Source organism: Ursus arctos, unplaced genomic scaffold, assembly GCF_023065955.2.
Source record: "Ursus arctos isolate Adak ecotype North America unplaced genomic scaffold, UrsArc2.0 scaffold_7, whole genome shotgun sequence".
NCBI classification, from domain to species: Eukaryota; Metazoa; Chordata; class Mammalia; order Carnivora; family Ursidae; genus Ursus; species Ursus arctos.
Genome location: NW_026623089.1, coordinates 45837631 through 45851148, shown reverse-complemented (window position 1 = coordinate 45851148; position 13518 = coordinate 45837631). Strand labels below are relative to the sequence as shown.

Below are 13518 nucleotides of genomic sequence, written 5' to 3'. Positions count from 1 at the left end.
ATCTTTTCTTCTATAGTGTCTAATTGCTGTTAAACCCATCTAGTGAATTCTTCATTTCCGATGTTGTATTTTCTATTTCTAATAGTTCCATTTAGACCTTCTGTTTTCTGTTTCTTTCCTCATTATGTTTATATTTCCTTTTAAATCCCCAAGGATGTGTATAATATCTGTTTTCATGTCTTAGCTATTTCTACCTTCTCTGTCATGTTTCTGTCTTTTTCTAGTTACTGAGTATTTTTCCTTGTTATAGATCACGTTTATTTCCCTTCCTACCTATCTAGTAAATTTTTATATTTTTTTGTAATTTTTTAATTTTAAGTAGGCTCCACGCCCAGCATGGGGCTTGAACTCACAGCCCCAAGATCAAGAGTCCCACACTCTACCTGCTGAGCCAGCCTGGCGCCCCGTCTCGTAACTTTGGATTATGCCAGATACAGCAATCTTCTTGTTTGGTCAGCTCAGGCTGCTGTAACAAAATGCCATCGACTCATTGCCTTAAACAACAGAAATTTAATCTCTCACATTTATGGAGGCTGAAAGTCTGAGATTGGGGTGCTGGCACAGTTGGGTTCTGGGGAGGCTCTCTCCCTGGCTCGTGGGTGGCTGCCAGAGCTCTGGTCTCTATTCCTCTTAATGAGGATACTAATTCATGGGGTCCCCACCCTCATGATCTCATCCAACCCTATTTACCTCCCAAAGGCCCACCTCCAAACACCATCACGTTGACAGGGCATCAACATACAGATTTTGGGGGACACAACATCCATCCATAACACCTCCTTAACAGTATGATGTCTTCTGAATCTGGCATTTTGTGTTAACTCTTGTGTGTGAGATTCATTCTTGCTGTTGTATGTCGTCGTGGGTCATTGATTCTCACTGTCGTGTAATAGTCCATCGTGGGGATGGATCATTTGGGATTTTTTACAGTTTTAGGCTATTTATGATGACCTGTTCAGGTACTATAAAGACAAGACCAGGTTGGAGACCTGAATTATAGAGATGTCCAGGGGTTCGTGTGGCCGAGCTGAAGGAAATCCTGTCTTTGGTCTCGAGGTCCAGATGGTTTCAGTGTGAAAGTTCAGTGTAGGACTTGGCAGACGGCGGCTCCCAGGCCTGGCCCTCAGCCGGGTTTTGCACATACAACTTTATTGGAACACAGCCCTGCCCATTCGTTTACATATTATCTATGGCTGCTTTCCTGCTATAAAAGCAGATTTGAGTGCTTGAAATGGAGATCTTCCAGCACAAAGCTGAATATGTTTACTATCGGCCCTCTACAGAAATGTCAAGTGCTGGCTTGGTATTTTGGTTTTTCTCCCCCACTGTTCCTCACTGAACTGTGCCGGCAGTGGTAGAGACTGGGGTGAAGGTGGGGCTGAGGCTGGGTTGGGGTTCCTTCTCTCTGTTGCCTGGAGAGCTGCCTCTAACCTCCCTTGGATGACTCTGCCCTTCCTCCTTCCTCCCTTTCAGAGGCCTTGACACAGTCATTCCTGGGCGGGGCTTGGTGGGGGTGGGCTCCCTGTTATCTGGAAACTCAGAGACATCTGTGGAAACTGCCCCTAGAGTCCTCTGAGTGAGTAGTCCTTACCCTTCCTCACTGGGGCCCCTAGCGTGTTTGCTGCCTGTGCTGGAAAGGGCACACATGCTTCTTATTTTCAGAACCACCCTTCCGGCAGGAGGAAAAGCTGGTGTGTGATAGCTGTGTGACCCTGTGCAAGGCACCATCCTGCCCTGGGCTTCGCTTCCCTCTGTAATGAGGAAGCTGGGCTCCAGTGTCCCTTCCGGCTCCCAGACCTTCCAAACTCCCGCTGAGAAGTGGCTTAGTTTCGACTCTTTGAACATGGGACTATTTGAAAGTGGCGTTCCCTGTACTCTGTAGGGTTCAGAGCGGCTGCAGTCTTGAAGGGCGAGGCTTCCTAACCCTGACAGATATCTTGAGACTCACTCTCAGCCCCCTGGGCTCTCAGGGTCAGGTTGGGTCTAGAGTCTCTGCCCTCTGGAGTCCTTTCTGGCCAATAATTTGCGTTGTTGGCATTTCAAGTGGCCATAAGCATCCCTGGTGTTTTCTGAACTCACCAGGTCTAGAGTCAGGGTTTGCTGTTCCGGAGAGTGCCCGGACCATGGGGTTTCCACCTGGCATGGTTTATGATGGCAGAGCTTAGGCCTGGGAGGTGCGCAGGCCCATGGAGATTATTGGCCTCCAACTGCTCAGTTTTGCAGATTGGCAAACTGAGGTCCAAGAGAGGGATGTTTGCTCAAAGCCACAGGATGAATTAGAAACACAGCTGAGATTCTGTTCTAGCTTCTTCCACTCTGTTCTGTTTTTCTTTCCATCATCCTTTCTTACCTTACTTAAAAAGCCTTCCGAGGCCCTGTTTCCCTGAACTCTACTTCACTGTTGTCTCTGAGACCCAATAAAACAGATGCCTCTGGAAAGGAAGACGTTGTCTTAGGACAAAGGCTGGAGCTGGGGTTTATTGGGGTTGGGGCTCAGAGAGTCTTCAGGCCAGCAAACGCTGGTGGCATCTGGAACACCCCTTGATGCCTCTGCTCTGCTCCCCTCCCTCGCAGGAGGGCAGGGCTCCCTTGGACCGGCTCCATGCCCTGGGGTAGGCATGTCACTGGTGATACACTTCCTTCAATCGCTGCAACCATCCTGTGACCCAGGAAAGGTCATCCCCATTCTGCAGAGGAAATCGTAGGCACAGAGGAGTTCCTGGACTTGGCACGAAGTCCTGCCACCAGGCAGTTGCAGAGTGGAGACTGGAACCAGGACCAGATGACTTGTGCTGTGTGTTCAGCACTACTCTGGCCTTGAGTTTGGCTTACTCTTGGGTCTCCTTCTGATTTTTTCTCTGGGACTCCAGTCGACAGCCCTGTGAACGTCAGCCTCTGACAGCCAGGGGATTTGCAAGAACCAGAGGCCAGTGGGGCGGAGGCTGAGAGGGTGCATGGCTGCTGGTGCTTTGCCTTGAGCTCCCTGCAGAAAGGCCTCTGAGGCCTGCAAGAGTTGCCCAAGGACTTCTACACACACCGAAATGCAATCTTGCAAGACGCCAAGGCCACGAAATTATGGGTCATGAGGCGCTGCTTTGGAGCTGCTTGGTGTTGGAACCCTCTTCCCGTCTAGCAGGGCCTGGCCAGGTGTCTGCACTTCCACTGTCACTGGAACCTGCTTGGGTGAAGGACCACAGGGTTGCTCACATGGCACATGGATTCCGTGTGGCTTCTAGCCCAGAGTGTCCCAGAGGATGCTCCCTCACCTTCCATAGGGGGCCTTTGCCTCGGGTGGAGGGGTCAGTAATCTTTACAGTGACCCCCAGGAAGGTCTTGCTTCCTGGCCACAGAGTGGGCCACAGAGTGGTCGTCCTTGCCACCTGAAGATATGGGTCGTGGGCTTCCGAGTTGCACAGCCCAAAGCCCCTGCTGCGGAACTCCCGTGCCGTGGGGCCCCTGTGCCTGCCCCTTGTGGTGAGGGGCTCAGGCTGCTGCCTGTCTTCCTGGCCCCGGTGGGCGGTGGGATAACGTGCTGTCAGGAGGGTCAGAGACACCCCGGTTTGGTTCGAACTCTGCCACCAGCTAGCCGTGTGACTTTGGGCAAATAACCAAGTCATTCTACATCTGAGCTTTCCTGTTTGAAAAAGGGGTAATAATACCACACCCGTGATGGTGTGAGAGAGGGACCCTTTACATGTAGGAAGTGTTGAATGCTGGGCTCGGCACCCAGGAAAGAGTGGTACCACTTGCCATGGTGACCACAGTGGTATATACACCCAATGGCCTAAGGCTGTCCTCCCTTTGGGCTTTGCGGGAGGCCGGCCCCATCCTTTGGGAAGGGATTTAATCAGGTCATAAAAGAGAGACAAAGGAGGTTACTCTGAGGCTGGAAAGCACCCAGCTGAACTGTTGCTCCCAGATGGTTGGCTGCCAGGGACAACAGCCCAGCCACACGGACCATCTGCCCCAGAGAGATCCAGGGACGGGGCCCCACTGGAAGCTGGGTGAAGCTGGCAAGTGTCCCAGCCTGGCTCATTCACGGGGCTGCTGGGTGAGCTCCCAGACAGGCCACTTCCCCTGTCTGGTGCTCCCTCAGTCTCCTCATCTCTAGAATCGGTCCTCAAAGTTCCTGCCTCGGACCAGTGTTCACCAAGCCCATGATCTGACATGTGACCCCTCCCACCCCCACCCTGCTGGTTCCTGTCTTTCTGGTGCAAGTTCACGTTAGTTCTTTCTTTAAAACAGAATGGAAAAAACCATGAACCCTTTTCTTAGTGCCCAGTTGTTGCAAGAGAAGGAAATCTGGGCTCCAGTGGGAGAGAGCTGGCTGTGACTCAGCCCGGGGTCTCGGAGGGGCAGGTTTCTCTCACCGTCTGCTGCGGTGCCAGGTGGGATATAAGCTGTCGCGGAAATCGGTTAGGCAGGGTCTGCAGTGCTGTTGGGGACAGTGGATGAGGCACAGGGAGGGACAACCTCCAGGACAACCTCCTGTCCTGATCCGATGCCTCTGTGTAGGGCTTAACTATGGACCTGGGCCAGGCCGGGCTTTTGCTTGGCCCCCATTTGCTCTGAATGCATTTGGAGGGCATGAGGTATAGGTTTTCTGATCTAAACAACAGAGTGAGGTGGCCGTGATGCTATTTAATGAGAAGGGCAAGAGTTGGCAGGGGCTGGTTGGGGCTGGGAGAGCAAGGCTCCATTTGGGGGCATGTGAAGACTGAAATGTTGTCAGCTATCTTCTGTGCACAAGTCATGTGGACATTGGGTATGGAGATTCGGATTTGTGGGTCAGCTGTGTAGAGATGGTGTTTCAAGCCATGTGAATTCTGGCCTCATCTAGAGAACCCTGGAGAGGGTGAGGGGTCCTGGACGGAAGAGTGAGGCTCGCCAGCGTATAAAGGTGCGTGGAGGAGGGCGAGCCATCAGGAGAGGCTGAAGAGTGACCAGTGCTACTTGTCCCCCAAGCCGAGCACCTCAGCACAGGAGGGAATGACCAGCTGTGTCTGGTCAGGTCAGATAAACAGAAAAAAGACTTGACCTTGGGGACCTTGAGGAATGACAGGGAGGGAAGCCTGCCAGATTCAGTGGGCAGTGATTGGCCACCTTCAGGCTTGCCTGCCCTGCAGCATAAGACGCTTGGGGAGGGAAAGGAAGTGCTCATGCCCCCATCAAGAAAAACCAAGGCCTTTAGCCACTAGTTAATTCAGCGGGAGGACGGAAGAGTTGCGAAACCAGTGTGGCATATACCGGACCGCGTGTCGTTCCCTGGAGTTGAAGCTCCAGCAGCATCTGGGGCTTTGGCTGGGTCCTCAGGGCCGGAGATGGTGCGTGGCACTTAGGAGGGCCTCAGTCAGTGTTTGTTGAGTGACTTGGGATCTAGGCCTTTCTCCTCCACTGCTTGGTATTTTGACCTTGGCCCTCTGGGGCCCGTGTTCTGCTCTGTAAAATGGACGGATCAGGTGCAGACCTGGGGGGGGGGTGCTTCTGTGGGAACCAGCTGTGAGGGGTCTGTGAACCCTCTGAAATTCCATCCCAGATATTGGCCTGTAAGCAGCTCTCTGAAGGTAGTCCGTGATTGTGATTCCAAAGAGGTTGCCATCTCCAGGGGTTTTCTTTAAAGGGCCTTCCCTTCCCACTCCAGCCCCCCGGGGCCAGTAGTGAACAAAGGAAAGTGTGAAAATGCGCCTTGGAGAGGTGAGTCCTAGGCAAACCTAGCCCCCTTATTTATCGTGAGGTGCTGATGATTGGAGGCCAGATGCCAGCATGGTGTAAAGCACTGACACAGAAAAACAGGCAGCTTAATTTTCAGAGACCAAGTGTTTCGCTTTATATGGAAAAAGTCTTCTCTGGTTTAGAAACCTGTGTGATGTATTGGGGCGGTGGGGGGCTTTCCGTTGTGGTACAGGTGAGGCAGCCTGGTCCCAGTGGGATTGGGGGTGCTCCTTTTCTGGGGTGAATGTGTTGTTAGCACAGGCCTATTTTAATTCAGTAACTAGTAGCCCAGGAGTTAATAACGTGGTGTACTCGTGTGCCCCACGCGGAGCAAAGGCGCCACGGCTCTGCGTCCCCGCAGCAGTGCTCAGGGCTCCGGAGAGAGGCTCTCCGGCACGGGGAGCCTGTGAATGCACCTGGGGGGCCGTCACAGAGGGTCGTGTCTTCTTTCCACCAGATCCTGCCCTGAAGTGAGTTCGGGGGCTTTGGGAACGTGGAAGAAACAGGTCAGGGCCACCATCATGATGTCTCTGACTCCTTAGTGTCGGGGGCAGTCTCTGCTCTGAGGTCTTCCTCTCTGCTGTCTGGAGCATGGCGGGGGGAGGGCATTGGGGTTGAAGGAGTTTGTCCCGATGTTCAGGGAGGTAGGTGTGAGTTATCCTGAACGCCTGGCCATCCCTTTGCTCTGGGGTAGAGTTCATGTCATCTGCAGGGACCAAGGCCTTGCCTTGCCCCTGGTCCGCCTGCATGGATAGGAGCCCAGGAGTGTCCCTTGCCTAGCAGTGTGGACGCTCCTCTAAGAAGCACATTTGTGGTGCTGGTTTCAGACATAACTAACTCTCTCCCTCTCTCCCTCCTTCCCCACTTCTTCCCATCCCTCCACCCCTCCCCTGCTTAGCTGGCTGGAGTTGTCTTCCTTGGAGTCGGACTGTGGGCATGGAGCGAAAAGGTAGGTGTCACTGTGACTAGGACAGAAAGCATCAGGTAGCCCAGACCAGGTGTGCTCAGCTTTAACTGCTCCTTCCTCCAGACTCCTCCCCGGCAAGCATTCTTGCACGCCATAATGTAGCCGTTGGTCGTCACAGAGCCCGCTCTGGGAAATAGTTACAGAGCTTGTCATGAGAACTCCTGGGGCCTTGGGACTGGCTCTGCTTGCCCGTGGTGGGGTCACAGCTAGAGGCCATGGCTGGGCTGGGCTGGGCTGGTGGGGTTTTTGAACTCCATGAGCATGGGGAGGCCTCTCTGCTGTTCACAGAAGCCTCAGACGGCCTGGGGGCTTTGTCCTGGGTGGCCCTGGGGCCACCTTCCACTCCTGTCTGTGCCTCTGGGAGCCAGCGGCTCTCTGAACAGGGTTGTGTTTATTCCTGAAGTTCTTGTCCTTTTGAGATCCGGAGCAGGGCTGTGTTACATGCCCCCTGGGTGCCCTGTGGGGAGGCGCATGTCCTTACACACCTGTGAACCTCCTTGCCCAGCCTGTGCAGGAGAGGGGAGGCATGGGGAGACCGGGCTCTTCCTGTCCAGAAGGACAAGGGGCAGTGGAAACTCTGAGGAGGGACTGGACTCGAGAGCTGTAGTGCCACCTTCTGCTCTGCTGGCGGGTGCCTGTCAGGGAGGTGGAGCTGAAGAGGACCCTCACTACAGGGAGGGCGGGAGAGGGGAGAGAGAAGGAGCAAGGTGGAGCAAGGCGCACTGGGCCGGGCAGGTCACAGTGGGGACTAAAGCATCCCCTTGAGCCTCAGGCCCCGGACCCTCTCTTACCCCTTCAGGGGAACCTCCCTTTGGTTTCAGGAGGAAGCAGGAGCTCTTTAGATCTGTGGGCTTTCTTGCCATGGCCTTAGGTGCTGAATAAGTCCCACCTTGGGGTTTGAGCATCTTCAAGGTGGCCTGTGAACCCCTAAAGGGCAGGAGCTGAAGTGCAATGTCACTTTGTCCTGCAGACAAACCCCTGCAAGCCCTCGCAAACCGTGACTCATATCGCCACCATGTGGCCATCTCTTGAACAGCAGCAGCTCCGGCTGAGCCCTGAGCAGACGTCTGGCTACCCGGGAGCCTGGGTGCTGCCGGGTACCGGCCGGTGGCTCCTTTCTCCTTGCTCCTTTGAATCCTGTAGAACTGCTCATTCGGTTTTGGTTCTCACTAGCCACATGTGACTGTATGTATTTAAATTAATTAAATGAAACGTGAGTTAAAATTCAGTTCTTCAGTTGCACTCAGGTGCTCAATAGAACATGGGGCCCGTGGCTACCATTCGGGACAGTGCAGATATAGAACGCCTCCCATCATCACAGAAGGTTTTATGGACGGTGCTGCCTTCGTCTGCATGGCTGTTTTCTACAACAGGGTGCATGCTGAAGCTTTGTCGGCTCAGGATAGTGGCGTTCTCCACGAACTGAGTGCAGAGTAAGCCGCCACATGGCCAGAGGCCAGGGTGAGGCTCTGGCCCTAAGGTGCCTGGACTGGAGGCCACTGGGTCCCCCAGGGCCCCCCTCCATTCCAGGCCTGGCATTAGGCACCCTGCAGTCTCCAAAAAGAGCAAGGGGGGTCTGTCTGCGAGGGACTCACGGCCAAGGTGCAGCCCAGGATTGTTGCGTGCGAGGGCCCTGGGCGCTGAGGTGGGCGAGGATCTGTGGGCAGAGGGGCCCCTAAGAGGGCAAGTGGGCAGGGGCCATGCTCTGTGCTCTGGCCTGGCTGTTAATGAGAGGACTGAGCCTCAGAAGGCAGGCCCCTGTCCTTATTTTAGCTCTGGACACAACCTAGCCCCCCACCCCCCGCACCCTTGACTCCCTGAGGCTGATGCTGTCTCTGCTGTTTTCAGGGGGTACTGTCTGACCTCACCAAAGTGACCCGGCTGCATGGAATCGACCCTGTGGTGCTGGTCTTGATGGTGGGCGTGGTGATGTTCACGCTGGGGTTCGCTGGCTGCGTGGGGGCCCTGCGGGAGAACATCTGCCTGCTCAAGTTTGTGAGTAGCCTCAGATATGGGGGCGGGAGGGGAGACGGAGGGAGGGGTGTGGGCTCAGCTGTGCAGGCTTATCTCTTATCTGGCCGGAGAGGGTCGTGGCTCTTACAGGCCACGACCCCCCCCCAGGCCCCAGCCATGTGGGGAGAAGGCTGCCCACCGAGCGAATAGTAAGATTTCAGGAAACAGTCAGCTGAGCCAGCAACTCATCCCTGGAGAAGTTGGGCCCCTCTGGTTTTCAGGTCCTGGAGGGACGGGTTGGCAAAGCAGCTGGCCCCTCGCCCCCTTCCTTGCCTCTTATTTCCCTCAGAAGTCCTAAAGGAATTGTTTGTTTGCTACTCACCTTTGCCCCTCTTGGCTAAGATCAAAAGAGGTTGCCAGTAAAGTTAGGAAACCATTTCCCTCCTCCAGGGTGTGTGGATCTGTCGGGGTGTGCAACGCAGAATCCTTAATTTCCTGGCAGAACTGCCAGTTAGGAAGAGTTTGGCTTTCTATTTAGATACAAATTCACGTTGAAATGCATTCAGTTAAAATTAAACAGCACCTGGTGGGGAAAACACATAATCATGTTTTGCAATATATTATTTATTGAATTTATTAGATCAAGCCTTCTCTTCCCTGGGTTTAATTTAAAAAGCGAAACATGTGGGTTTTTTTTTTTTTCTCATTTTTTTTCCCTCTTAAAAATGTATATAGTATCTTCCTTCTGTGTGAATGGAGGCTGCGTTTTGAAGGGCCCTGTGCATATATATGTGTTTGTGTGTGTATGTGGGTGTTTCCCCTTGCTTTATTCTGAGACCTTTGCCTGCTGTGGCCTCTGCTTAGAGCGTAGGGTGACCAGGGGTGGTAATGGCCGGGAGAACTCACGCACTGCTGGCCGGAAGTCTGCCAGATGGGAGGGGTGCGGCTGCAAGGGGGGCCCTTGCAGAAGGCCACCGCTGTGGTGGCCAGGGGCGATGTGCTTCTGGTGAGGTCTTGACACACAGAGGGATGCAGATGTCCTGCATGAGCTGTGTGACCTCAAGCAAGCACCATGCCTGAGTGAGCCTCCGTTTCCTTACCCCTAATGTGGGGGCGACAGATTAGATTTCTAGCAACGTGGCTGGGTGTGTGTGTGAGGGGAGTGGTCAGATATGGTGTCTGGGGCACAGGCTGTGCTCTCAAGGAGCGGATGGCCTGGTGGGGTAGGTTAGCCTTTCATTCCCGGGATGGGGCTTCCTTGTTGGGGAGGGAGGCTACCTCACAGGAAATGGGTGACACAGTGGCTTGGAGCTTTCTCGTCCTTTCGCTCTTCTCTTCCCAGTGATGCTGTGATGTGGGTGGGGATGCACATCTCCATTTACAGATGGGGCAGGGTTGCCAGCCAGTAACATGGGATCCCCGGCGGCTGCAGCGCCGGTCTCTTGGGTGTGGCACCCACATACTCTTTGTGGCAGGCGTTGACCCTGGGTCAGACAGGGCTTTGCGCCTGGCCAGAGGCCAGAGGTGTGGTGACTCTCGCTCCCATTCTCGTCCCCACGCAGTTCTGCGGTACCATCGTGCTCATCTTCTTCCTGGAGCTGGCCGTGGCCGTGCTGGCCTTCCTCTTCCAGGACTGGGTGAGGGACCGGTTCCGGGAGTTCTTCGAGAGCAACATCAGATCCTACCGGGACGACATCGACCTGCAGAACCTCATTGACTCCCTTCAGAAAGCCGTAAGCATCACCTGCTGGCCTCCTGGGTAGAGCATGGGCTTCCCTGGCCGTGCATGCTGCTCGGGCCATGGCTAGCGGGGAATCTGGGGCGTCCCTCCTCAGCACAGCAAGTAGCGGGGGGCCGCGGGAGGTGCTGCTCCTGCCTCTGGTCAGTTTAGCTTTGCCCGCTCATGGTTGCCTGGCTGTGTCGGCGTGTTCACAGTGTGTCCTCCCCTATTTGCATGGGGCAGGCGGTCTAGCTGCCCCTGTGGCCACCCTCCCCCAGGGGCCCAGATCTCTCCAGTCCTGGCCACGCAGGCAGCCGCAGGTCCCCAGGCACTGTGGGTACCCAGGGGCGGAGCGTCTCCTCCCCCTGCGCGTGACTCACCGTCTGAGGCTATTCCTGTCCCCTTCCTCCCTGGGACCTTTTCCCCTTCCTGTTCCAGAGGGCAGAGCTGCCTGGAGGAAGTTTCCCCAGATGGGGAGGAATGTGACCTCCCCGGAATATGTCCCCAGGGGACTGTCTAAGCTGTCCCAGGCTTTGGCCTTGACTCCATCTGGCCTCCGTCTCCCCTGTGTGTGGCTGCACCTGGAGGCTTGGACCACAGCCGTCCCCGCCCTGGGGGGGCCCACTCCCCGCCACCGGCTGGGGCAAGGCTGTCTGTGATTCGTCTGTGCGCTGCCGGAAAACCTCGCTTCCTCAGGGACTTCATGTGGAACACTTGGGTTCTGAGAAGAAAATAATCAAGCATCAAGCAAGCAGTAAAAATAACTCTGGTCCACTCTCATGTTCACTAAAACTTGTTTACCCTTATGTCGTGTATCCCGGGATCTGGCAAAACCCACTTATGTGACCGGAGACCCTTCCTGTGTCTTAATAGTGATGGACATCTTCTGTGAAAATCCCATCGCAGCCATTTCCTCCCACCCCTCATTGAACCTTCCCGTGGTTTCCCGTTGTCCCAGAGCTTCGGGCGTGCCCGGGCGCTCCTGCCCCGCACTAGCTTTGAAGACAGCGAGCTCTTCTCCAGTGCCGTCCTTTCCCCTTGAAAATACATTCTCCAGAGGCATTAAATTATGGAGATTGCTCACTCTGAAATATTCGGGAATCATGAAGGTGGCTGGAACCATGGCAGGGTAAAGGGGGGGACATGGGACATCTTTTATCTTAGAAATAAAAAAAGACAACCAGGAATCCTGGTCATGAATTTGCTATGATCACGGCCACAGCCGTGTCCGCGTCAGGACAAGTGTAAAAACGGAGTCGCTGCTGGTCTGGGATGCCCTTGACATCACCTTGCTATTTTCAGTGTTTGGTTTTACAAGTATTTAGATGAGTGGCGATTCTCTTTGCAACTACACCAGGTAATGGGGGGTGCAAAGACCCCAGGTTAGGGGGGCAGAGCTACGATTGTGTTACTGTTCACCCCAGTCACAATTCTGGCCTTGGGAGTAGACGTCCAGCAGCTGTTTTTTGCAAAGAGGCACCGAAGGGAACTAAGGCCAGCTTGGAAATTTCCCTGGGAGGAAGACACAGTCACTGCCCACAAGAAGGGGTTCTCTTGGGGGGCACGAGAGAACCGTATCAGAGGTACTGAGTGGCCTCAGAGGAGAGTGAAGAATCTGCTCTGGGCTGAGGGGAGGGGAGGAAGGGGAAGCTCCAGGGGAATGAGGGTCTGGACCCGAGTGCCGTGTCCCAGCGGAAACCAGGGGACACTGCAGAGCCAGTCCTGCATGCTGGACCCAGAGGGGTCATGGCCGAGGTCTCCTGGTTTCCTTCTTAAAAGGCTCCCTAGGTCACCACGCTCAGCATCTCTGTGCATGCAGGAGGTCAGTGGGGGGCCTTGATTTCTCTGTGTGTACATGGAGCAACGCTTCCCCTCGTGTCCCCGATCCCCTGTGGGTGGTCACAGCCCTGGCTCAGAGCCAGACCCCCTGACCGCTCTCGGCTTTTGTGATCCCAGAACCAGTGCTGCGGGGCCTATGGGCCTGAAGACTGGGACCTCAACGTCTACTTCAACTGCAGTGGTGCCAGCTACAGCCGTGAGAAGTGTGGGGTGCCCTTCTCCTGCTGCGTGCCGGACCCCGCGGTGAGTCAGCCTGCCCCCAGGACGTGGAGCAGTTCCTGGCTCTGAGGGCTCTGGGCTGCTGCTGCGCTCCCTCCGCTCAGCACCGTAGGGCTCCTGCAGCTCCGAAATCCTTTATGTGTAAATCCCAGGGATATTTTTGCATGACCTCCCCTTGCTCTAGTGTTTTGAGGGAGGCAGGTGAAAAGCCAGTCATGTCCCTTCCTTGAGGGGCTCTCACTCAGGGTGCCTGGACGAAATGCTAGAAATGTGGTGAGCCCTGGGCCGTCCTCTTCACTGTTCTCTGGAGAAAATGCCCGGTGCATAGAAGCCCTCAGGGGAGGGGAGGTACTCACCATCTGGGGGCGGTTTAGGATTCTCGCCTGTCTTCTTCACCTGTTCTCGTTCCCAGCCCACGGCCCGGCTCCCCGGGTTCCAGAAATGGGGCTCTTGGGGTGACCTGCGAAGGAGCACTGCATGTTTGCCAGAACTGAGCCCTTTACACCTCTTGGTGTGCTCATGGGTGCCTAGTCCTGGGCCCCGGGGCTCTGAGCAGGCAGGGCAGGGTCACTGTCACACGGCCCACTCCCCAGCCCAGGAGAGGCTCGGGTTTGCTGCGGCCACACAGCCAGCGCCTGAGATCCCCACTGTGACCCTGAAATATTGAGCGAGCGGAACTTTCATCTCCCAGTGCAGGCACTGGCAAACTATGACCCATGGGCCGGATCCAGCCTCCTCTCTGTTTTCGTATGATCTGCGAGCCAAGAATAGTTTCAGCCATTTTTAAATGGTTGACAGTAAGTGAAAGGAGGGATAATATTCTGTGATAGGTGAAAATGATATGAAATTTAATTTCAGTGCCCATAAATGAAGTTTTACTGAAATATGGCCATGCACATTCGTTTATATATCGCCCATGTCTTCTTTCATGCTCCAACAGCAGAGTTGAATAGTTGCTGCATAGACAGGTCTTCCTCACACACACGGTTGGCCAACCTTTTTGTTCTAGTATGAAAGATTAGTTGGCATCGGGATTAAAGGATGTGAGCTCTAATGGAATTTGTACAGGTGCTTGCTGACATTTGGTTAGGACTTTTCTAGAACCTTC

The 13518-nt window shown here is 54.6% G+C and overlaps 1 protein-coding gene across 2 annotated transcripts in view; it reads left to right on the top strand.

Annotated features, from left to right (window-relative positions):
* TSPAN14 (tetraspanin 14) overlaps positions 1-13518 on the top strand; it is a 53614-nt gene that overhangs the window by 34934 nt on the left and 5162 nt on the right. For both annotated transcript variants that reach the window (XM_026504570.4, XM_057308513.1), the window contains exons 3-6: positions 6611-6661; positions 8528-8674; positions 10195-10365; positions 12309-12434. In XM_026504570.4, coding sequence (XP_026360355.1) covers positions 6611-6661; positions 8528-8674; positions 10195-10365; positions 12309-12434 — 495 coding nt within the window. The remainder of the gene's footprint in view (positions 1-6610; positions 6662-8527; positions 8675-10194; positions 10366-12308; positions 12435-13518) is intronic.